The sequence below is a fragment of the Gopherus flavomarginatus genome, chromosome 12, assembly GCF_025201925.1.
Source record: "Gopherus flavomarginatus isolate rGopFla2 chromosome 12, rGopFla2.mat.asm, whole genome shotgun sequence".
Lineage (NCBI taxonomy): Eukaryota > Metazoa > Chordata > Testudines > Testudinidae > Gopherus > Gopherus flavomarginatus.
Genome location: NC_066628.1, coordinates 254,982 through 278,357, shown reverse-complemented (window position 1 = coordinate 278,357; position 23,376 = coordinate 254,982). Strand labels below are relative to the sequence as shown.

Sequence of the window (23,376 nt, the reverse complement as noted above, 5' to 3'; positions counted from 1 at the left end):
AGGGGGTGGGGCCATGGGGGTCGCAGTAAGGGGGTCGGGGGGGTCTCTCCAGAGGGGTTGGGGGGTCTCTGTCTCAGGGGGTCTCTCTGGGAGAGGAGCCATGGGGGCTCATTAAGGGGGGCTGGGGGGTCTCTGTCTTGGGGGGTCTCTCCAGAGGGTCTTGGGGGGTCTCTGGGGGAGGGGCCGTGGGGGCCCATTAAGGGCGGATGGGGGATCTCTCTGGGGGAGGGGCCGTGTGGGGGGGTCTCTGTCTCTGGGGGGTTTTTTCCAGAGGGTCTTGGGGGGTCTCTCTAGGGGAGGGTACATGGGGGTCGCAGTAAGGGGTCTGGGGGCTCTCTGGGGGAGGGGCCATGGGGGCTTATTAAGGGCGGATGGGGGATCTCTCTGGGGGAGGGGCCGTGGGGGTCGCAGTAAGGGGGCTTGGGGGGGTCTCTGGGGGAGGGGCTGTGGGGAGGTCTCTGTCTCGGGGGGGTCTCTCTGGGGGAGGGGGCCAGGGGGGTCTCTGTCTCAGGGGGTCTCTCCAGAGGGTCTTGGGGGGTCTCTCTGGGGGAGGGGCCGTGGGGGCTCATTAAGGGCGGATGGGGGATCTCTCTGGGGGAGGGGCCATGGGGGTCGCAGTAAGGGGGCCTGGGGGGGTCTCTGGGGGAGGGACCGTGGGGAGGTCTGTGTCTCGGGGGGGTCTCTCTGGGGGAGGGGCCATGTGGGGGGGTCTCTGTCTCGGGGGGGTCTCTCCAGAGGGTCTTGGGGGTCTCTCTGGGGGAGGGTACGTGGGAGTCGCAGTAAGGGGGCCTGGGGGGGGTCTCTGGGGGAGGGGCCGTGGGGGCTCATTAAGGGCGGATGGGGCATCTCTCTGGGGGAGGGGCCGTGGGGGGGTCTCTGGGGGAGGGTACGTGGGGGTCGCAGTAAGGGGGCCTGGGGGGTCTCTCTGGGGGAGGGGCCGTGGGGGCTCATTAAGGGCGGATGGGGGATCTCTCTGGGGGAGGGGCCGTGGGGGTCGCAGTAAGGGGGCTTGGGGGGGTCTCTGGGGGAGGGACCGTGGGGAGGTCTGTGTCTCGGGGGGGTCTCTCTGGGGGAGGGGCCGTGTGTGGGGGTCTCTGTCTCGGGGGGGTCTCTCTGGGGGAGGGGCCGTGGGGGCTCATTAAGGGCGGATGGGGGATCTCTCTGGGGGAGGGGCCGTGGGGGGGGTCTCTGGGGGAGGGGCCGTGGGGGTCGCAGTAAGGGGGCCTGGGGGGGTCTCTGGGGGAGGGACCGTGGGGGTCGCAGTAAGGGGGCCTGGGGGGGGGTCTCTGGGGGAGGGGCCGGGGGGGTCTCCGTCTCGGGGGGATTCCCCGGAATCCCCGCCGGCCCCGTTACGCTTCAGGAGGGGGCGTGGTCGGCGGGTGACATCACCGGCGGTGGCGTGGGTGTATGACGTCACGGGGAGGAAGGGGAGGAAGTGACGTCTCTGGTGGAGGGGAGGCCCCGCCCCCCGTGAAAGTGAAGGAGGAAAGAAAATCTTGTTTGTGTGTCGGACCCGGAGAGCCGGTGAGGGGGGGGCCCTGCAGCTGGGGGTATCCTGGGGGGCTGGGAATGGGGGGATCCTGCAGCTGGGGGTATCCTGGGGGGCTGGGAATGGGGGGATCCTGCAGCTGGGGGTATCCTGGGGGGCTGGGAATGGGGGGATCCTGCAGCTGGGGGTATCCTGGGGGGCTGGGAATGGGGGGATCCTGCAGCTGGGGGTATCCTGGGGGGCTGGGAATGGGGGGGCCCTGCAGCTGGTGGGTATCCTGGGGGGCTGGGAAGGGGGGGATCCTGCAGCTGGGGGTATCCTGGGGGGCTGGGAATGGGGGGATCCTGCAGCTGGGGGTATCCTGGGGGGCTGGGAATGGGGGGATCCTGCAGCTGGGGGTATCCTGGGGGGCTGGGAATGGGGGGGTCCTGCAGCTGGGGGTATCCTGGGGGGCTGGGACCCTGCAGCTGGGGGTATCCTGGGGGGCTGGGAATGGGGTGGGACCCTGCAGCTGGGGGTATCCTGGGGGGCTGGGAAGGGGGTGGGATCCTGCAGCTGGGGGTATCCTGGGGGGCTGGCAATGGGGGGATCCTGCAGCTGGGGGTATCCTGGGGGGCTGGGAATGGGGGGATCCTGCAGCTGGGGGTATCCTGGGGGGCTGGGAAGGGGGTGGGACCCTGCAGCTGGGGGTATCCTGGGGGGCTGGGAAGGGGGTGGGACCCTGCAGCTGGGGGTATCCTGGGGGGCTGGGAATGGGGGGATCCTGCAGCTGGGGGTATCCTGGGGGGCTGGGAATGGGGTGGGACCCTGCAGCTGGGGGTATCTTGAGGGGCTGGGAAGGGGGGGATCCTGCAGCTGGGGGTATCCTGGGGGGCTGGGAAGGGGGTGGGACCCTGCAGCTGAGGGTATCCTGGGGGGCTGGGAAGGGGGTGGGACCCTGCAGCTGAGGGTATCCTGGGGGGCTGGGAAGGGGGTGGGACCCTGCAGCTGAGGGTATCCTGGGGGGCTGGGAAGGGGGTGGGACCCTGCAGCTGAGGGTATCCTGGGGGGCTGGGAAGGGGGTGGGACCCTGCAGCTGAGGGTATCCTGGGGGGCTGGGAAGGGGGGGACCCTCCAGCTGGGGGTATCCTGGGGGGCTGGGAATGGGGGGGCCCTGCAGCTGCGGGGCTGGGAAGGGGGTGGGACCCTGCAGCTGGGGGGATCCTGGGGGGCTGAGAATCAGGGGGGACCCTGCAGCTGAGGAGGTTCGGGGCGGGCTGGGAATGGCGGGGACCCTCTAGCTGGACAAACCCTGGAGGGGGAGCTGGGAATTGGGGGAAAACCCTGTGACTTGAGGAGGGGCAGTTCCGTCTCAAGGGACCCTGGGGAGCTTGGTGTATGTGGGGGGCTTCCTGGGTATCCCCAGCTTTGGCTGCTCCCCATTAATCTGTTGTGTCCCCCCCAGCTCCCCTCCCCTCAGCCCCCACCGCCATGGCGACTCCGGCCAATGCTCAGAGTGCCAGCAAGACCTGGGAGCTGAGTCTGTATGAACTGCACCGGACCCCCCAGGTGAGACACATGAGGGGGGGATGAGGGCGGGGGCTTGGCTGGGGTTGGGGTGGGGATAACAGGCTTGGAGAGAGGGGTTGGATGGACGCATTGGTCTGATTTGGTAGGGTAGGGGTATGAGGACAGAGGGCTGGGATGCGTGGGGGAACACCAAAGTGGGAGGTGGGGCTGGGGGTATGCCAGGCTGTAAGGGGGGGGCTGGTCTGTGGGTGCCTGGGCTCTGACACCCCCCCCCCCCCCCCCGGCAGGAGGCCATCATGGACAGCACAGAGATCGCGGTGTCTCCGCGCAGCCTGCACAGCGAGCTGATGTGCCCCATCTGCCTGGACATGCTGAAGAACACCATGACCACCAAGGAGTGTCTGCACCGCTTCTGCTCCGACTGCATCGTCACCGCCCTGCGCAGCGGGTATGGGAGGGCAGGGCATGGGGGGGCAGCGGGGAAAGACGGAAGGGAAGGAGGTTTCTTGGGGAAGGGATGAGGGCCGCCTGGAAGTGTGTCAGAGAAGGCCTGGAGTTGTGGGGGGTTGCTGGAGGGTGCATTGAGTGAGAGTGGCTGGGGAATGGCCGGGTGGGTCGGGGGGTCGCTGGGGCGTGTATTAGGTGGGGGGTGGCTGTGGGGGTGGTTGCTGGACAGCGCATTGGGTGGGGGCGGCTGTGCGGGGTGGCTGGGTGGGTTGGGGGTCATTGGGGAGTGTATTGGGTTGAGGGTGGCTGCGGGAGTGGTTGCTGGACAGCGCATTGGGTAGGGGGTGGATGCAAGGGGCAGCTGGGGAAGGGCCGGGTGGGTTGGGGGAATCACTGGGGGGTTTATTGGGGGGGAGGTGGCTGCAGAGGGTGAACAGGAAAGGGCCGGGCGGGTCGGAGGGTTACTGGGGCGTGTATCGGGTGGGGGGGTGGCTGTGTGGGGCAGACAGGGAAGGACCCAGCAGGTCAGGGGGGCCCATGCCCAGAATAACCCCCCCCTCGGTGCAGGAACAAGGAGTGCCCCACCTGCCGGAAGAAGCTGGTCTCCAAGCGTTCGCTCCGCCCCGACCCCAACTTCGACGCCCTCATCTCCAAGATCTACCCGAGCCGGGACGAGTACGAGGCGCACCAGGACCGCGTGCTGGCCAAGCTGAGCCGGCTCCACAACCAGCAGGCGCTCAGCAGCAGCATCGAGGAGGGGCTCCGCATGCAGGCCATGCACAGGTGGGGGGCAGGACCGAGGCGTCCGGGGGCAGGGGGGCTCCCTGGGATCACAGCTGCATTTCACACAGTTGTTGGCAGGGAATTTCCTGGGTTTTTACTGCCCCTTTTTTTGTGCAGAGGAACCAGGGTGTCGCTATAGCAATGCCCCCCACCCCGTCCCTCAGGACCCTCCCTAAATCCCACCCGTTAGCTCTGCCTTCAGCGCCCTGCTCTGGGGGGCTGGGGCTGGCTGAGGGGTCCGGCCCAAAGTGAGAGCTGCGTCTATTGGCTCAGTTCGGCATTTCCTGCAGGTTTTGCTGGGAGTTTCCTAATGTTTTCCCCCTTCTGGCCGGTCTCCCTCCGCTCCGCCTCCCCCAGATAACGCCCCTCTGCTCCCCCTACCCCAGGGCGCAGCGGGTGCGGAAGCTGCACCAGGAGTCTGACAACACCACGTTCAGCGGGGGGGAGGACAACTGCGACAGCCGCTCCCACCTGAGCAACGCCTCGGCCCCCAGCCACCCCGAGGCCGGCCCCAGCCGCAAGCGCTCACGCGCCTCCGACGACTCAGGGCCCGAGCCCGACCCTGAGACCTCTCACGACGGAGGGGGCTGCGGGACCCCCGAGCCGGGTGCTGAGCCGGGCAGCAGCGAGATCGAACTCGTCTTCCGCCCCCACCCCGTGCTGGTGGAGAAAGGGGAATACTCCCAGACCAGGTGAGAGCAGCTGGGGGCCCCTCCATTCCATGATCCCCCCTGAGTCCCAGTGTCCCCCTCCGAGAACCCAGGCTTCTCCCTGTGCTGGGGGAAGTGGGAGTTCTCTCAGACCAGGGGAGAGCAGCCTCCAGGGACCCCTCCATTCTACGATCCCACCGAGCCAGCCGCAGCAGAGGGGACAGCCTGGGGACCCCAAGAGTCCAGCACCCCATTGTCACACGTGCCCCCTAGAGCTCTGCCCGCTCCCACCCCATTGCACCTCTCTCAAGTGCAGCCTCCAAAGTGACCTGCTCCTCTGTCCCCTCGCCTGGCACTCATACCCCCCTCCCAGCACCCATACTTCCCCCCGGGCCTGGCAATCCCCCTCACTCTGCCCCACGCCCGGCAGGTACGTGAAGACGACAGCTAACGCCACGGTGGACCACCTCTCCAAGTACCTGGCCCTGCGCATCGCGCTGGAGGAGGCGCCGGCCCCTGGTCCCGAGGCCCCCGGCCTGGAGGACGTGAGCGAGAAGCAGTACACAATCTACATCACCACCTCCGGGGGGCCCTTCACGGTATGGGGGCTGGGAGGCAGTGCTGGCCCTAGGGCAGTGCTAGGGGTCTGTGCTGTGAGGCAGGGGTAAGCAGGGGGCACTCTCCCCTGCAGTCAGGGATGGCCCCTTTGCAGCACTATGGAGCGGGGAGTGTGGGGTCAGCAGGGGGCACTCCCCCTTGCAGTCAGGGATGCCCCAATGCAGCACTATGGGGTGGAGAGTATGGGGGTCAGGGGTCAGCAGGGCGTACTCTCCCCTGAAGTCAGAGATGGGTCCCATTGCAGCACTACGGGGCAGGGACTGTGGGGGTCGGGGTCAGCAGGGGGTGCTCTCCTCTGGCAGCCAGGGATGGCCCCATTGCAGCACTATGGGACAGGGACTGTGGGGGGTCAGGGGTCAGCAGGGACGCTCTCCCCTGGCAGCCAGGGATGGCCCCATTGCCACAGTAGGGGGGTGGGGGCTGTGGGCAGCAGGGGGCGCTCCTCCCACCACACTAACCCTGTCTCCCTGCAGACCCTGAATGGCTCCCTCACCCTGGAGCTGGTGAATGAGAAGTTCTGGAAGGTCACCAAGCCGCTGGAGCTGTACTACGCCCCCACCAAGGAGCAGAAGTAGGGGGGCCCCTCTGACCAGGACTGACCTGTCCCCCCATGGAACTCAGCCCGGCGATTGCCTTGCTGCTGCACCCTCCTGTACAGCCGCTGGAGCCGGCAGGGCCCCCACAAAGCTGGAAACATCCCCCCAAGGACGGGGTGCTGCTCCCAGGACAGATGCCTGCCCCTAAGGGGCTGTGTAGGGGCACCCCTAGGTTCTGCTTTGTCCCCTCTGCACAGGGGGCCGCCTGCTGCTTCCCCTCATGCTGGGGGTGGGATTCGTTTGGGGCTTTTCAAAGTGGTTCTGCTGTTTGTGGCTCATTAAGCAATTTGGGTCTTTGAAGCATCAGCGTCTGAGTCTCTTGGGGTTTGGGGGCAAAGTGGAGGAGCCTGGGCCCTATCTTCACAGAACTGCTCTGACCCAGCAGCCCCCACTCCCCTCCCAGAGCCGGGAGAGAACCCAGGAGTCCTGGCTCCCAGCTCCTGCTGCTCTGACCCCCCAGTCCCCTCCCAGAGCTGGGGAGAGAACCTGGGAATGGGAAGAGACTGTCTAGGAAGGAGTATGGCAGAAAGAGATCTAGGGGTCATAGTGGACCACAAGCTTAATATGAGTCAACAGTGTGATACTGTTGCAAAAAAAGCAAACGTGATTCTGGGATGCATTAACAGGTGTGTTGTAAACAAGACACGAGAAGTCATTCTTCCGCTTTACTCTGCGCTGGTTAGGCCTCAACTGGAGTATTGTGTCCAGTTCTGGGCACCGCATTTCAAGAAAGATGTGGAGAAATTGGAGAGGGTCCAGAGAAGAGCAACAAGAATGATGAAAGGTCTTGAGAACATGACCTATGAAGGAAGGCTGAAGGAATTGGGTTTGTTTAGTTTGGAAAAGAGAAGACTGAGAGGGGACGTGATAGCAGTTTTCAGGTATCTAAAAGGGTGTCATCAGGAGGAGGGAGAAAACTTGTTCACCTTAGCCTCCAATGATAGAACAAGCAATGGGCTTAAACTGCAGCAAGGGAGATTTAGGTTGGACATTAGGAAAAAGTTCCTAACTGTCAGGGTAGTTAAACACTGGAATAAATTGCCTAGGGAAGTTGTGGAATCTCCATCTCTGGAGATATTTAAGAGTAGGTTAGATAAATGTCTATCAGGGATGGTCTAGACAGTATTTGGTCCTGCCATGAGGGCAGGGGACTGGACTCGATGACCTCTCGAGGTCCCTTCCAGTCCTAGAGTCTGAGTCTATGAGTCCTGGCTCCCAGCTCCTGCTGCTCTGACCCAGCAGCCCCCACTCCCCTTCCAGAGCTGGGAGAGAACCCAGGAGTCCTGGCTCCCCCTCATGTTAGGGAGGGGAGGTACTGGGTGAACTGGACACACTGGTCTGAGCTGGGGGAGTTCAGGCCGCCGGAGCATGTGTCTGAGCCGGGTACCAGACGCAGGCCCTGATTCCCACCCCATCTCCCCTCTCTGTGCTAGGGCAAGGTGTGTGGGGTCTTCCCTGCTGTTCCCCTACTCCCCATGCCAGGGGTCCCAGACAAGCTGGTGAGTAGCAAGGAGTTTATTGTCACTATACAAAGCCAGATACACACACAAGCCACCTGGAGGGGAGGGAAGAGCCTCCTGACACGCACCTGCAGGTCCCTCACCTTCCCCCTCCCTTGTGGGGAGCCACTGCAGGGCAGAAAGGGGTGCTGACATGAGGGGGACGGGTCCCTGCTGCAGCCTGGAGCTGCCCCCCCAACCATAGGGGCCCCACAAGTCGGTGGCGAGCGCTGGGGTTGGACTGGTCACAGTGGGTTACAGCAGCAGGGGGAGAAGGGAAGAGTGGGACAAGGATTTTCCACTCCCCACAGTACACTGGCGAGAGGGGGCACAGACCCCGTGCCCACACAGGGGAGGGGGCTGTGCTGATCCCCCCCAGGCCTGAGGCAGGGTTGGGGGCCGCAGCTTCCCCTCTCCTAGAAGTTGGGCTTGTGTTTCTTCAGCTCCACCATGAGGTGGTGGATGTTGATGAGCTCGGCCCGGGCCGGCAGGGCGCGCAGGGGCGGCTGCGCCAGCACCTTGTGGAAGCGGTGATAGTACTGTATCAGCTGGGTCAGCACCCCCTGCAGGGGGGAGAGAGGGGTGGAGTCAGAGGCCCTCAGTCCGTCCCCCCCGGGCAGTGCCGCCTCCGCCCAGACCTCGGCGCTCCCTGTGCTCCAGTCCCCACCACCTGGCGGGGGCTAGCTCTCAGGCCGACCCCCTCCCCCGTACATTACAGCTGCTGGGCCACGTCCTTAGCCCCTCACTCAGGGAGCAGCTGCAGGGTAACATCCCAGCCCCCTTCACGCCTGTCCCTGCCAGGGGTCCGGGGGGCTACATGAAATGTCTGTAAGGGGGAGCTTGTCAGACTGGGAGGGTGTATCTAGGGGGGTCCTGCCGGGGTCGGTCCTGGCTCCTGTACTAGTCAATAGTTTTACTAATGGCTTAGAGAACGGAGCAGAGATGCTGCTTACCAATCTGCAGCTGACACCAGGTGGGGGGGGGGGCTTGCTGCACGGTGGAGGGCAGGGTTAGAATTCTAAACAAGCCGGACACCTCGGAGAACTGGTCTGAATTCAGTAAAGTGCAAAGTAGGTCCCTGAGGCAGGAGAACAGACAGCTCCAGCCTCGGGCCTAGCTGTCTGGGGGGCTGCTGAGCCACACTGGGGGTTTTGGTGCCTCACGCAGCGAGTGGGAACCAGCCCTGTGCTGCAGCTGGTGAAAGGCTGGTGTCACGCTGGGCAGTGCTAACGGGTGGCGTGTGTAAGACGCAGGAGGTAACGGTCCCGGAGTGTGTCCAGCCCTGGGCCCCGCTGGGGACAAGTGGGAGAGTCCAGAGGAGAACACAAGTGACAAAGGGTTAGGGACCCTGACCTGTGAGGACAGGTTAAAACCGCCTGGCTCGGTTAGTCCTGGGGGGGGCTGAGAGCAGCCTTCAGCTCAGTCCCGGGCTGTTCTAGAGAGGACAGGGGTCGCTTGCTCCCCGTGGCCCCAGCAGGCAGGACATGGAGCAAGGGGTGAGTCCGGCTGAAGATGAGGAAACGTTTTCTAACTCCCCAGGCAGCGAAGCCCCGGACCACGCGCTGGGTCAGGAGGCTGAGGCCCCGGACCAGGCGCCGGGGTGGGAGGCTGAGGCCGAGGCCCTGGACCAGGCCCCACATCCAGGAATCCCCGTCCCTGGAGGATTTTCAGGCCAGGTTGAACAAGCTCCCACAGGGGCTGGGCTGGGCTGAGTTTACTTGGCCCGGCCTCAGCACAGGGGGCTGGACTCGGTGGCCTCTGAGGGTCCCTGCCAGCCTCCCAGCTCCGTGATTCGCTGCCTGTCTCACCTGAATGATGCTGGTCCCGTTTTTGAAGTTGCTGAAGGATCTCATGACATCCTGGCTCAGTGATTCCACCGAGGCCTTCCACGTGGTGGAGAATCCGCGCACCAGCTGGGTCACCCGGGCTGGGGAGAGATGGGTCAGTGACACTGGGGGGACGGGACAGAGCCTAGAACCTCCCCTTATCTGGGGAACCCTTTTATAGAGAACCCAGCACCGGGGACAGGCTCAGCCGCCGGCCGAGGGACCCTTGCAGCTCCCCTGCTGGTGTAGCCAGTGGAGCAGTGGAGACAAGGGGGTAGGAACGGGATCCCTGTTTGTCACCCTCCTTGTGTGGGGGCCAGGGAGGTCCCCGTGTCTCACCCTCCTCCCCACGCAGCCGGTCGAGCTGCCCCTTCTCAATGAGTGACTCCGACTCCTTGACGAAAGCAATCATCCCCCCGAACGGGGGCGACAGGATCTCCTCGATGAACTCCTGGGGGGGGAGGGGAGAGTCAGCACCGGCCCTGCCCGCCCATCCTTCCCCCACTCCCACCCTCATCCCAGCGCCGGCCCTGTCCCCCCATCCTCCCCCAACTCCCACCCCCAGCACTACCCCCCCCAGCACAGCATCCCCCCCACCCCATTTCCTACCCCTAGGTCCCAGGCCTGGATCAGGGCACCCCAGGAAGCTTCCCGCTGGGTGCGGAGACCCCATGTGGGGGGGTCCTTGTGGTGGCACCAGGTGGTCAGACCCCTTTCCCCACTCCCCCTCCACACATCCCAAAAAGGGCCACGTGACACATTCTTCAGTTCCAAGGCCAGAAGGGACAATCGTGACCCCAGGATGGAGCTTGGGCTCAGCTGATTCCTCACTACGCCCTCCCATCTGTTCCAGATCCCCACCCTGCCCCCTGTCTGTTCCAGAGCCCTGCCCCTACTGCACACACCCCCCATGTCTGTTCCAGACCCCCACCCCCCACTGCGCCCCCTGTCTGTTCCAGAGCCCTGCCCCTACTGCACACCCCCCCATATCTGTTCCAGACCCCCACCCCTCACTGTGCCCCCTGTCTGTTCCAGAGCCCCGCCCCTACTGCACCCCCCATATCTGTTCCAGACCCCCACCCCCCACTGTGCCCCCATCTGTTCCAGAGCCCTGCCCCTACTGCACCCCCCATATCTGTTCCAGACCCCCACCCCTCACTGTGCCCCCTGTCTGTTCCAGAGCCCTGCCCCTACTGCACACCCCCCCATATCTGTTCCAGACCCCCACCCCCCACTGCACCCCCTGTCTGTTCCAGAGCCCTGCCCCTACTGCACACCCCCATATCTGTTCCAGACCCCCACCCCTCACTGTGCCCCGTCTGTTCCAGAGCCCCGCCCCTACTGCACCCCCCCATATCTGTTCCAGACACCCACCCCCACTGCGCCCCCTGTCTGTTCCAGAGCCCTGCCCCTACTGCACACCCCCCCATATGTTCCAGACCCCCACCCCTCACTGTGCCCCCTGTCTGTTCCAGAGCCCCGCCCCTACTGCACCCCCCATATCTGTTCCAGACCCCCACCCTGCCGCCTGTCTGTTCCAGAGCCCTGCCCCTACTGCACACCCCCCCATATCTGTTCCCGATCCCCACCCCCCACTGTGCCCCGTCCGTTCCAGAGCCCTGCCCCTACTGCAAACCCCCCCATATCTGTTCCAGACCCCCACCCCCCACTGTGCCCCCTGTCCGTTCCAGAGCCCTGCCCCTACTGCACACCCCCCATATCTGTTCCAGACCCCCACCCCCCACTGTGCCCCCGTCTGTTCCAGAGCCCTGCCCCTACTGCACCCCCCCATATCTGTTCCAGACCCCCACCCTGCCCCCTGTCTGTTCCAGAGCCCTGCCCCGCAGGTCAGTGCCCCCTGCCTGGACCCACACCCACGCTTTGGCCCTAGCTGTGCGGCGCTTGGGAACTCACCTGGGACCGGGCTGAAAGCAGCTGCTGGAAGCCCTCCACCTCCTTGCTCTCCTCCACCGCCCGCTCCTGGGGAAGGAATGGGGCAAGGGAGTGACTTGTCAGCCCAGGGCCCTCAGCGCCAAGCTGGGGGGGGCGGGGGCAGAGAATGGGGCAGGGGGCGTGACCTTCAGCCCAAGCACCAAGCTGGGGGGGGACCTGTCAGCACCAAGGTGGGGGGGGCTGCCTGGCTCAGGGGATGGGGAGGAGAGGGAGGCAGGGAAAGGGAGACAAGGCCTCTCCCCTCTATGGGGCACTGGCCGTCAGCCGGCCCCAGGGCAGGGGAGTAAAAGGCTGGGGGAGGTTGGAATGGGACACTGGGCCTGTCTCTTCTAGGGGGCGCCGGCTCCCACCCAGCCCCAGGGCAGGGACTACCTGGCTCAGGGGGGCAGGGAGGGGACACGGGGCCTGTCCCCTCTGGAGGGTGCCAGCTCCCCAGGGCACGGGGCACAGGCTGGCTCTGGGGGCCGTTACCATGAGGACGCTCAGCATCATGTCATAGTTGTTGATGAGGAAGATGAGCTGCTCCTTGCGCGATGAGAACTCAGCCGCCACCCGCAGCACGAAGTTCTCCACTTCCACCTGGGGCAGAGCCAGGGCTGAGGGGCCGAGCCAGTCACCCCTGTGCCCGAGCTGGGTGTGCCCCACCCCCATGGCCCAAGCGACCCCAGGACTCCTGGGTCCTCTGGCTGGGTGTCCCCACCCCCATGGGTCCGAGCAACCCCAGCTCCCCCCGGCCGCAGGAATCCTGGGTCCCCTGGGCTGTATCTCCCTCCTCATGGTACCCATAGCTCTTTGGCAGCACAAGGGCACCCCCCATTGTGCTGGGTCTCCCTCCCCCCCCCATACCTGCAGCTGCCCCAGCAGCGTGTGGGTTCGCTCGTTGGGGAAGGTCTGGTTGATGCTGACGATGGCAGAAGAGAACTCTGCATAGCGCCGTGTGATCTGGGGGGACATGGGGTGGGGGGGGTTGAGGGTACAGCGGGTTCCCGGGGACCCCCAGACACTGCTCCCTCGGCGTTCCCTGACCTCCAGCCCTGACACCCCAACCCCCCCAAACTACTCACCCTGCCCTAGGCCAGCCCCCCCCCCACGCCCCAGACAACCCTCACCCCCCTTACCCCATAGGAGCACCCACTAACTCTCCACACCCCCAACCCCCCCCACCAACATTATCCACCCTTCCCAGGGTGAGCCCCCACCCCCTCCCATGCCCATCCCCCCTACATAGTGGGGGCGCGTGTCCAGGAAGCCCAGTCTCTGGGGGTCCGTGTTCTGGATGCTCTGGATGTTCAGCTCTAGGATGTACTCGAACCGCGGCCACAGGATCCCCAACAGCGTGTCCCAGTACCTGGGGGGAGCCAGAGGCCTGGGTTCTCTCCTGGCTCTGGGTGGGCTGTGAGGCCCAGCGGGCAGAACAGGGGGCTGGGAGCCAGGACTCCTGGGGGCTATCCCAGAGTCAGCTGAGGAGTGGGGCCCAGCGGTCAGACCAGGGGGCTGGGAGCCAGGACTCCAGGGGGCTCTCCCAGCACCAGGTGAGGAGTGGGGCCCAGCGGTCAGACCAGGGGGCTGGGAGCCAGGACTCCGGGTCTCTCCCAGTGCTGTGCAGGCAGTGGGGCCCAGCGGCTGAGCAGGGGGCTGGGAGCCGACACTCTGGGGGACTCTCCCAGCGCCAGGTGAGGAGTGGGGCCCAGCGGTCAGACCAGGGGACTGGGAGGCAGGACTCGGGGGGGCTCTCCCAGCGCCGGGCTGGCAGTGGGTCAGAGCAGGGGGCTGGGAGCCAGGACCCCGGGGCTCTCCCAGCGCCGGGGGGGGGGGGGGTATCTGGGGCCCAGCAGCAGAGCAGGGGGAGGTACCACACTCACTTGTCGATGGCGGGGACGTTGCGCTTGGCCATGATGGCTCGGAAGCGCAGGACAATGTGGATGCAGAGGAAGATGGCGATGCTGTCATAGCAGTCGCACACGTACGCATCCATGTGTTTCTAGGGGGCACAGACACGGGGTCAAAGGGGCCGAGAGCCCACAATAGCTGTCCCCTCCCCACAGCAACATCCCAGCATCTCCCCCCTGGCCTGCCCCCTCCCGCCGAGCCCCCCTCCCCCAGGCTCAACAGAAATATGGCCAGCATCTTGCCCATCTCCCCCGGCCTGCCCCCCCCGCTGAGCCCCCGCCCCGAGGCTCACCAGAAACATGGCCAGCGTCTTGCCCATGACGGCGTTGAAGAGCTCCTGGGCGCTGGGCCCCGTCACCAGGAAGAAGTCGCAGAGGAAGAGATACTCGCGGCAGCTGTTGTCCAGCAGAGCGTAGTGCTGGCTGCGGAACAACGACTCGAAGGGGTACTGCCGGGGGGGCGGGATTAGCTGGGGGGTGGGGACACAGCCCCCCCAACCCCTCTGGCAGGGGAACCACGACTCAAAGGTGTACTGCCGGTGGGGAGGAACACACACCCAGCACCTCCTATCCTGTTTCCCCAGTGACCCCCCTGATCCACTGGCCCTAACAGGTCACAGCCTCCTGCCCCTCCCCCCACAGCTGGGCCAAGCCTCCTGTCCCCACTACATCTCCTCCTCTGACCCCTAGTCTGCCCCCCAAAAACCCGCATTTGCTCACACGGACATCGCTCTTCTGGGCAGCATGGGGCACAATGATGGGCCCCTCCAGCTCAGCCCCCCCAATCACGCTGCCCCGGTTCCCCAGCGTGAAGATCGTGTTGCGGTTCTTCAGTGACGGCTTTGAGAAAAACCGTGCGGGGAGGTGTCAAGGAAAAGAGTGGGGAGATGCTGCCCCCCCCAGCTCCACTTCCCTCACCTTCCCAGCCAGTCCCCCCCAAGCCCCACCCTCCCTTGCCTTCCCAGCGAGCCCCCCCACCCTCAGCCCCACACCCTTTCCCTGCCTCACAAGGTGCCTGGGAATGCAGCTGTCCAGGCACAGGGAGCCAGGATATCTTTCTTGGCCGTGTCCTCCACTCCCATCAGGTCGTCCTTCTCCGCCACCTCCTCGTACTGCAGGACAGACAGGCAGATGGGGTGGTCAGTGTGGGGTCCCCAGCCCCTCCCCCCAACAGTGATGGACAGACAGGGGTCAGGGTGGGGCTCCCAGTCCCTCCTCCCAGTACTGCAGGACAGATGGAGGGGAGGTTAGCATGGGGTCCCCCATCCCCACCCCGTCATTCACATGGTGGGGAACCAGAGCACACTGTGTGGAAATCCCCACCCCCACACGCCTGCCCCATGAGGCTCTGTACACCGCCCCCATCCCCAAGGGCTGCCCCACTCTCCCCAGGCTCCCCTCACCTGGATCTTCATGAGGCGGCCGGTGTAGGATTTGAAGTAGGACAGGTAGATCTTGCTCATGGTCTCCACATACTGCTCCCGCAGCTCCTGTGCCACCGACCGCTCGTTCCCAAGCAGGAACTGGTAGAAGAACCTGCCAAGGTGCGTCAGTCTGGGGAACTGCCCACCACTGGAGCAGGGCATTCTGGGAGAGCTCCATAGCCCCTGTTGCCCGCTGGCTAACTTGTAGTGGAGCAGGGAATTCTAGGAGATCCCCATGCACTCCCATCCACACTCCAATGGCTGACATGTACTGGAGCAGTGCATTCTGGGGAATCCCCATTAACCTCCACTCCATAGCTGACCTGTACTGGGGCAGGGCATTCTGGGGGATTCTTATTTACCCCCCACCCCATGGCTGACCTGTACTGGAGCAGGGCATTCTGGGGAAACCCCATTAACCTCCACTCCATAGCTGACATGTACTAGAGCAGGGCATTCTGGGGAAACCCCATTAACCTCCACCCCATAGCTGACATGTACTGGAGCAGGGCATTCTGGGGAAACCCCATTAACCTCCACCCCATAGCTGACCTGTACTGGGGCAGGGCATTCTGGGGGATTCTTATTTACCCCCCACCTCATAGCTGACCTCTACTGGGGCAGGGCATTCTGGGGGATTCTTATTTACCCCCCACCCCATAGCTGACCTCTACTGGGGCAGGGCATTCTGGGGGATTCTTATTTACCCCCCACCCCATGGTTGACCTCTACTGGGGCAGGGCATTCTGGGGGATTCTAATTTACCCTCCACCCCATAGCTGACCTGTACTGGGGCAGGGCATTCTGGGGGATTCTCGTTTACTTCCCACCTCATGGCTGACGTACTGGAGCAGGGCATTCTGGGGAAACTCCATTAACCTCCACTCCATAGCTGACCTGTACTGGGGCAGGGCATTCTGGGGGATTCTCGTTTACTTCCCACCTCATGGCTGACCTGTACTGGGGCAGGGCATTCTGAGGGATTCTTATTTATCCCCCACTCCATGGCTGACCTGTACTTGAGCAGGGCATTCTGGGGGATCTGGTAGTTGGTCATGGGTTTGCGGAACGAATAGATTTTCTGTAGGACGAACTCCCGGATCTTGGTCACAGCCTGCAAAGGGTCGAAGGGGAGCGGATCATGGACCACAGGGCAGACTGAGCCCACGCAGACATCCTTCCCTTCCCCCTAGCACCTCCCCACTCCCTCAGCTCCACATCCACTGCACCTCCATCCCACAACACCCGTGTGACCAGCAGGGCCACCCCATGTGCAGAGATCCCCTGGGACGGGCCGAGTTTGGCCTCCCAGGGAGGGGCTCACCTTGACCTTCAGCCGATCCAGCACGTTGTGCACATCAGTGCAGGCCATGGTCTCGCGGAAGGCCTGCTCCTTCACATAGTTCATCTTGTTGTTCAGCTCGTGCAGCTGCTCCAGGAAGTCCTGCTCAGTCACTGGGGCCTCCAGGATAGTGCTGGAGGCGCGGGGGCAGGGACAAAGGCGTCCCAGGGTCACACCTCACAGCCTGCGCATCCAGCCCAGAGGTGGTGGCCAGCATCCCAAACTCCCCTACCCACCAACGCCTACAGCCTCATCTCCCTGCAGCCTGTCCACGCACAGTGCCTTCCCCACACCTCCCACCCCACTGCCTGGTAGCAGGCCCTCAGCTCAACCCCCCTCCCCCAAACATGGCAGCCAGCCCCCAGCCTGTCCCCCCATGGTGCCCTCCCCACACCTCCCATCCCCCTGCCTGGCAGCCAGCCCTTAGCCCAGTCCCCCACCTGATCATGGCAGACGGCCCCCAGCTCAGTCCCCTACCTGACCACGGTGGCTGGCCCCCAGCCCAGCTCCCCACCTGATCATGGCAGCTGGCACCACGAGCTCGTCCACCAGCTGGCTGAGCTGGCTACGCACGGCCTGGCGGTTCTTGAGCCGCAGGTTCATGGCCACCGACTGCTCCTGCAGCGTCTGGATCTCGCAGCTGATGCTGCTCAGGTCACACTGGAAGGAGCTCAGCATCTGCTCCATGCGCTGGGTGGGAGGGCAGACCCGTCAGAGACATGAACTGCAGACAGTGCTCTGGGGAGCGGGGGGTGGGGCTGTGGAGAGTTTGGGGGCATCAGGAGGTTGGGGGGGCTATGGGGTTCCAGGTCTCACCTTCAGACTGGTAACCCAGGCAGTGACTTAAGGGTGGGGCACTGAAGGGGTGGGGGTCCCACAGGGTTCAAAGGCTCACCTCCACGATGGCGTCACAGGCGGTGATCTGGTTGTGCAGGGAGGTGATGTTCTTGCTCTCCTTGATGTCTTTAGGGCAGACAAGCAGCTAAGGAAACGGGCATGGGGGACCCAGCCAGCCAGGCAGTGGGGGGAATGCTTGTGAGAGGTCCTGGGGAGGGACCACTTTCTTCTTTCTCCTGGGGAGGGGTTTGCCCCTTGACACCCCCTTTGCCATGGCGCCTGAGGGCACCGCGTTGGGAGCCTCTGCCCCAGGGTATGAAGCAGTACAGCCAGAGTGCAAGGACCTCCCCCGACACTGAGACCTCCCCCCATCTGCCCCCACCCACATTGTGTGGGCTGCAGGGGGACTCCAGGAGGCAGGATACAGTCGCTGATGGAGGCGTGCTCAATGTGCTGCAGCTCCAGTTCCACCTGCTTGGAGTACTGCCGCAGATCAACACCCTGGGGAGAGAGGGGAGTCACCTGGGAGCGAGGGGGGGCTCAGCTGGGCCCCTGCCCCAGGAGAGGGAGGAGCGGGGCAACTTACTGTCTTCAGCGCCTCCTGAACCAGGGAGTCCTCCAGGTTGGCTTGGATGTGAACTAGGGTAGGGGAGACTGGGTCAGTTCCCATAACAGTGGACCCCCAAACCCACCTCCCCACAGTACCCCCCCACCTCCCTGCATTCCCCCCATGCCACAGTGCTCCCCCACCTCCCTACATGCACCCAAACTACTCCTGGCCTCCCCCACCTCACGGCCTTCCCCCACTTTCCCAGATCACTATCTGCCCCCCACTGGTTGCTGTGCAGGGGTAAGCCCCCCTTACTGTCCACTTCATCCAGGATGAACTCATCTGAGGTGAGGTCCAGGTCCCCCAAGTTCAGCTGCAGCGACTGCTCCTCTCCACGGCCCTAGGGAGTGCAGATCAAGCTGTTACGGGGGGGCTGTGGGGGAGCAATGAGCTCCAGTAGGCTCTGCGGAAGGGGTCTTGGAGGTACACCCAGAGACCAGGCTAGGCAGGCTGGAGGCTGGGGGGTTTAAGGGCCATAAAGGTTCAGGGAATAGAGCTCAGGGTTACCGGGGGGGTGGGCTAGGAACAGAGGGACAAGTGGGGGTCAAGGAGGGAGCACAGACCATAGGGCTCACTGCAGAGATCAAAGACTACAGGGACATGGAATAGGAGTTGGAAGCTGTGGGGCACAAAAAGAGGCCAGTGGGGTTCTATCACCCATGAAACAGGAGGTCCCAGGGTCATGGGGGACACTGTGGGGTCAAAGATGACAGCTGAGAGTGGATTCAGGGGATATGTAGCAAGGGTGGATGGATGGGTTATGGGAGGGTGGACAGGGCATCGCAGGGAGTGAATGATCATGGTTAACACATGGAGACCGAGGATACATAGCACTGGTGAGAGTCAGCACCTCAGTTCCTTGTAAGCTGTGCGGCCACACAGCAGCCTATTTAGCGCCGTGCAGGCTCTCAGGGAACCCACCCGAGGATCTACTGCGGCTGGGGTGTCCCTCCCCTGGCCTCAACTCTGCCACAGCCCAGACCTGCTGGGGTCGGGGCACCTATCCTGCAGCCCCAACCCCAGAGCTGCCATGGTGGGGAGGGGTGCCTCTCCCCCACCAGCCCAGGTGCTGCTGCTTAGAGAGAGAGAGCTGGGGGGAGTCCTCTCTCCCCACTGTAGCCCTGGGGCAGCCTGCACTCCAAAACCCTCATCCCCAGCTCCATACCACAGCCCACACCCCCAGCCAGAGCCCTAACCCCCTCCACACCCCAAACCTCTGCCTCAGCCCTGAGCCCCTCATCCCCGGCCCCATACCACAGCCAGAGCCCTCATTCCCCCACATCCTAACCCTCTGCCTCAGCCCTGAGCCCCTCCTACACTCCGAACCCCTTGGCCCCACCCCCATCACATGAATTTTGTTATGTGCACCAATATGAAGGGGATGTGTCACATGTCACCTTCCATACTGGGGCAAAAACCAAAATTAATTCCACACATGGATGGGAAAACGCCATGCACCAGCTGAGACGCAGGACAGACGCCACTGGGTCCGGACAGGAGGGGCAAGGTGGGGCCCCGAGCAGCTGAGTCGGGGGCGGGGGGGGCACAGAGAGAGGGAACAAAGCAGGGGAGGGGCAGAGGTCGGGGGACCAGAGGGGGCAGGTGGTTCAGGGTGGGGTCAGGGGTCACAAGGATATGGGGTCACATGAACAGGCATGGGGGTGACAGAGTGGGATGGGGTCATGTTGGGGTCAGAGGTCAAAGGTCGCTGACCTTTCAGGCTCCCACACTTCACACATTTAACGTGGTCACATGCAAATCCTGCCCAGACCCAGAACCGCCCCACAGCACGCTGGGGGTAGGGGGTAAATGACAAGTGGGGACCAATTTGGACACCAGGGGGTGGTTCCCCACTACGGGCCTATTTTGAAGGGACCGGAAGCGGGGTGCCTGGGGACCGGAAGTTGGGCTGGGGGACCCTCACCATGCCCTCCTCTTCTTCCATCTCAGTCACCCGCAGCCCCAGCTCCTCATCGCGCCTCAGCGCCGCCATCATCCCTGTCCCTCTCCTTCGTTCGCTCCCACCACATCCGGGCCTCCAAGGGCTCATTTCCGGTCGTGTGCCTTTAAAAAACTACAACTCCCATGATGCACCGAGTGGGCTGGGATCTACCGGAAATGAGGCAAAAAGCCCCTCCTTTAGAGAACGGGAGCGGGTGACTGGTATGAACATGTCCCCCGAGTCGAAGGGGGTCAGTCCCTATCAAATAGGGGGGATTTAATCCCATAGGAACCTTCTGTCATGGGGCAGGTTTCATACCCGGACCTCACATATTGGTGCCCAACCCGGTTTCCGTGTCCCTAGTGGAACTCTGCGGGAGGATGACCGGAAAGACTACGGGGAGAGCCGGAAGTTTGTCGGCTCTGCCGGAAGGTGAACTGCCCTGACCGGAAAGTTATCTGCCTGTAGGGGGAGTTTCTATAAGAGGCATTGCGTCACTTCCTCTCTCTCTTCCGGACGGGGCGAGACTAGAGCGCGGAGTAGGCGCCATGGTGAGAGCTGCGGGGAATCTGGGTTCATCCGCCCCGGGGAAAGGGGCAGCGGGGCTGACGGGGGCTTGTCCCAGAGGGCGGAGCCGGGGCTTCCTGGGGCGCCCCCCATTTCCCGCCGGGGGCTCCCCGGGGAGCCGATAGGGGGCAGGAAGGGGCCGGGGGGGGAGCTGCGATCAGGCTGGGGGGGGTGGAGTGGGGGAATCGGGGTCCATCCGTCCCGCAGCAGGGGGCAGTGAGGCCCGCCCGCGCTCCCTGGGAAGGGTAGAAGCGAGGCTTTGCGGGGCGGTCCCCCTGTGTGGGGAGAGACGGGGGGGGTTACAGGGGAACTGGCCCAGGGCGGGGGGGGGGAGGCTGGGACGTGCTGGCTGTGGGGAGGGGGGAGGAGGGGGCTGGCTGCTAGGCAGGAGTTGGGGGCTCCAGGGGACTGGCACTGGAGGCAAGGCTGGTAGAGTGAGGGGATGCCTGCTGCTATGTATAACAACCAAGTCTAGGGGGTGCTGCATCCGGGAGGGGAGGGGCGGGGCTGACTCCTGCCTTGTGGGGAGTGTGTCCCCAGCGGGGGGGCTTCAGAAGGGGGCATTGATGGGGGACAGTTCTGTGCTGACACACACACCCTGCTCCTTTTTTCACAGTCTCTTGTGATCCCTGAGAAATTCCAACACATCCTGCGAGTGCTCAACACCAACATAGATGGGCGACGGAAAATCGCCTTTGCCATCACCGCCATCAAGGTGAGGGGGGTATGGGGTATCCCCCCCGGTGGGGCATGGCTGGGTATCCCTGCTGTCAGCTCTGGGAATGCTGTACCAGAGCGAGAACAGCAAAAACATCCCAGTGCCTCTGTGTGCATCCATGGGGTGCCCTCCCTGGGGAGATGGGGTTCTGCTGGGGGGGGCCATCTAAGACTTGGGGGTCAGGGCTGACCCTGTGTGGCGGAGCGGGCAGGCCCGCGGAAGGAGAGGTGCTGCACAGCTGAGATGGGATGGAGAAAGGGGTTGGGCTCCCAAAGGTTCTCACGCCATGCAGTTAGTCAGGGGAACTCCCTGTCACAAGGTCTCGCTGAGCGGGGTGCAGGTGTAACCCAAACACCTCCGGGTGTAGTGTCTGTCGCATTTAGTAGCACTGACATCACTCAGAGACAGATTAACAATCCGGGCTAATGGCTAGGTGGCTTTTACCTCATGCAGTAGAGCTGCAGAGGTCCCAGGTTCGATCCCGTGGTCTGTCTGTGTTTCATGGGCAAGGGTGGGGGTGTATACAGAGGCATGTATGGGGTGTGATAAAGCTGGGCTATACCCTAGTGTCTCTTGAAGCAGATTCTTCTGTCCTGGTGTGTGGAGGGTCTTGCTTTCAGCATCAGAGACTGAGCTTCCCCGGGAACGTTATGGGGTGGAGGGAACTGAGTCCCTGCCCTGGGGCTTTATTAATGTTTCTTCCCCCTTCCAGGGTGTAGGTCGCCGCTATGCCCATGTGGTGCTGAGGAAGGCGGACATTGACCTGACCAAGAGGGCTGGGGAGCTGACAGAGGATGAGGTGGGCAAGGGGGGAGGGCGGAGGTGGTCTCTCTGGGACCATGAGGGGTGGCCCTTCTCTCAGATGGGGTGGGGGTCTAAAGAAAGCTGGAGTCTCTGAGATGAAGGTGATATGGCTCTCACTTGGGAACCTGGGTGAGGGGCTGTGCGGTGAAGGGAGCTGAGGCTTGGGGTGTATCTGGGAGCCAGCTGAGGGGTGTTGGGTGGGGGTGGATTTCTTGGGGTATCTAGGTGGAGGTTGTGATCAAGAGATTGGGAATGTCTCGGGGCGGGGGGGGAGGGATGTCTGAGATGAAGGAGGGAGATCCCTCTGGAGTGAGGGGAGCCCCCTGCCTAATCCCATCTCTGTGCCCCCCACAGGTGGAGCGTGTCATCACTATCATGCAGAATCCCCGACAGTACAAGATCCCCGACTGGTTCCTCAACAGGCAGAAGGACGTCAAAGACGGCAAATACAGCCAGGTGAGAGCGGGGTGTGGAGCCCATTGTTTGGTGTGTGTTTTGGGGGTGCAGGGGGCTCTGATGCTCAGAGCAGTGTGGGACTGGGCTTGTTCCTCCCCTCACTGCAGGGGCTGCTCTGGGGTCCCGTAGGCAGCAGAGGGCTTTGTCACCCCAGTGTATTGTGGGGGCACCAGCCCATTGGCTGTCACTGCAGAGTTAGCAGGAATCCTGTCCTAGCATGCATGCCCTCAGCGCTCAGGAGGGGCGAATCGGGGGCTTCTGGCTCCATGACTCCTGCTGTGAGGATGAGGGGAGATGCCATGGAATTGAAAGGGGATAAGTTCAAACCTGCTACAAGGAAAGACTTTTTCATACGTGCCCTCTACTTAGCCTGTGGAACTCACTGCCACAGGATTCACAGAGGGATTGGGCATTTCTGTGACTCACAGACTATCCAGGGCTGGACCAGTTCATGCTGACAATGGGCAAGGATATCAAACCTCACGCTGCAGGGCCTGAGACGATCTCTGACAATCACAGATCAGGAAGATCCTTGAGGTGGGGCAGATTGTCCCACAGCTGCTCCTGTGGAGCTCTGCCCCAGCTAGCGCTGGTCCCTATTGCAGAAGGAAGCTTGGCTGGGGGTCTCTGAGGCAGTCCAGCTGTGCCTGACAGTCGTCTTCTCTCCCCCCCCCCCCCCCAACCATGTCTGTCTCCTCAGGTTCTGGCCAATGGGCTGGACAACAAACTGCGTGAGGACCTGGAGCGGCTAAAGAAAATCCGGGCGCATCGGGGCCTGCGCCACTTCTGGGGGTACAAGAGGAGCGAGAGCTGTGGGGGTGGGAAGGGTGAATGGGGGGGCCTTTTCCTACTCCCTGGGAGATGGTTGGGGGTCCCCTTCATCCTTTGCTGTGCAGTGGGGATGGGTAACTGAAGATAAAGGGGGTCATTGGGCTGGATAAGGGGAGGGGGAATTGGGCGCAGAGCCTTTGCATGTGAGTGTAGCAGGGGATTATGAGACAATGCAGAACCGGGGGTGTAGGGCCATAGGAGTTGGCTGAGGGGTGGATTCAGAATTTTGGGGGGTAGGGGGGTCAGGTCTGGAACCTGGGAGCAGCAGCAGGGCGACCCAGGGTCTGGTCCCATCTCACTCCTCTCTTTCCCCCAGGCTGCGCGTGCGGGGCCAGCACACCAAGACGACCGGGCGCCGGGGCAGAACCGTTGGTGTCTCCAAGAAGAAGTAGTGTCTGCTCTGTGTCTGCAATAAAGTGCTGTTCTCAGAGCTGCCTCCTTACTGTGTGGGGGAGGGCGATCTTTGTGACTAGGGATTGACCCCCAACAGGGAGAGATTAGGGGGTTGTCATCGCCTTAGGGGGAGGGCAATGGGGAGGAGTAAACCTGGGCACAGGGCCCAGCCGGGCCAGCATCATTCTGGCCT

The 23,376-nt window shown here is 63.4% G+C and overlaps 3 protein-coding genes and 1 long non-coding RNA gene across 7 annotated transcripts; 2 read left to right on the top strand and 2 right to left on the bottom strand.

The window, feature by feature from the left end:
- The first annotated feature begins 1,423 nt into the window (after positions 1 to 1,423).
- RING1 (ring finger protein 1) lies at positions 1,424 to 6,392 on the top strand. Its single transcript, XM_050921035.1, has 7 exons — positions 1,424 to 1,524; positions 2,934 to 3,037; positions 3,286 to 3,446; positions 4,013 to 4,228; positions 4,615 to 4,920; positions 5,309 to 5,477; positions 5,970 to 6,392. The coding sequence occupies exons 2-7, from the start codon at positions 2,960 to 2,962 to the stop codon at positions 6,069 to 6,071; spliced, it is 1,032 nt and encodes a 343-aa protein (XP_050776992.1). The 5' UTR covers positions 1,424 to 1,524; positions 2,934 to 2,959; the 3' UTR covers positions 6,072 to 6,392.
- Positions 6,393 to 7,592: 1,200 nt separating this feature from the next.
- Positions 7,593 to 19,528, bottom strand: VPS52 (VPS52 subunit of GARP complex). Of its 2 annotated transcripts, none has more exons than XM_050921030.1 (20): positions 19,397 to 19,528; positions 17,728 to 17,812; positions 17,449 to 17,501; positions 17,288 to 17,363; positions 16,921 to 16,988; positions 16,540 to 16,715; positions 16,008 to 16,158; positions 15,697 to 15,797; positions 14,663 to 14,795; positions 14,314 to 14,371; positions 13,980 to 14,113; positions 13,553 to 13,708; positions 13,233 to 13,351; positions 12,595 to 12,718; positions 12,217 to 12,312; positions 11,842 to 11,949; positions 11,332 to 11,397; positions 9,757 to 9,868; positions 9,400 to 9,518; positions 7,593 to 8,154 (listed from the first exon to the last, which is right to left on the bottom strand). In XM_050921030.1, the coding sequence occupies exons 1-20, from the start codon at positions 19,520 to 19,522 to the stop codon at positions 8,008 to 8,010; spliced, it is 2,208 nt and encodes a 735-aa protein (XP_050776987.1). In that variant the 5' UTR covers positions 19,523 to 19,528; the 3' UTR covers positions 7,593 to 8,007. The 2 variants fall into 2 exon arrangements, with proteins under 2 accessions (XP_050776987.1, XP_050776988.1); XM_050921031.1 differs by lacking the exon at positions 19,397 to 19,528 and adding an exon at positions 18,870 to 18,976.
- On the bottom strand, positions 15,192 to 15,604 carry LOC127033227 (uncharacterized). 2 transcript variants are annotated; one of them, XR_007769022.1, is made up of 3 exons: positions 15,581 to 15,604; positions 15,340 to 15,409; positions 15,192 to 15,281 (listed from the first exon to the last, which is right to left on the bottom strand). It is a non-coding gene; the product is annotated as an uncharacterized LOC127033227 (long non-coding RNA). The 2 variants fall into 2 exon arrangements; XR_007769023.1 differs by lacking the exon at positions 15,581 to 15,604 and adding an exon at positions 15,468 to 15,491.
- Positions 19,529 to 19,852: 324 nt separating the features above from the next.
- RPS18 (ribosomal protein S18) lies at positions 19,853 to 23,218 on the top strand. Of its 2 annotated transcripts, XM_050921036.1 has the most exons (6): positions 19,854 to 19,965; positions 20,598 to 20,696; positions 21,412 to 21,498; positions 21,858 to 21,959; positions 22,660 to 22,751; positions 23,107 to 23,218. In XM_050921036.1, the coding sequence occupies exons 1-6, from the start codon at positions 19,963 to 19,965 to the stop codon at positions 23,180 to 23,182; spliced, it is 459 nt and encodes a 152-aa protein (XP_050776993.1). In that variant the 5' UTR covers positions 19,854 to 19,962; the 3' UTR covers positions 23,183 to 23,218. The 2 variants fall into 2 exon arrangements, with proteins under 2 accessions (XP_050776994.1, XP_050776993.1); XM_050921037.1 differs by lacking the exon at positions 21,412 to 21,498 and having other exon boundaries at positions 19,853 to 19,965.
- Positions 23,219 to 23,376: the final 158 nt, after the last annotated feature.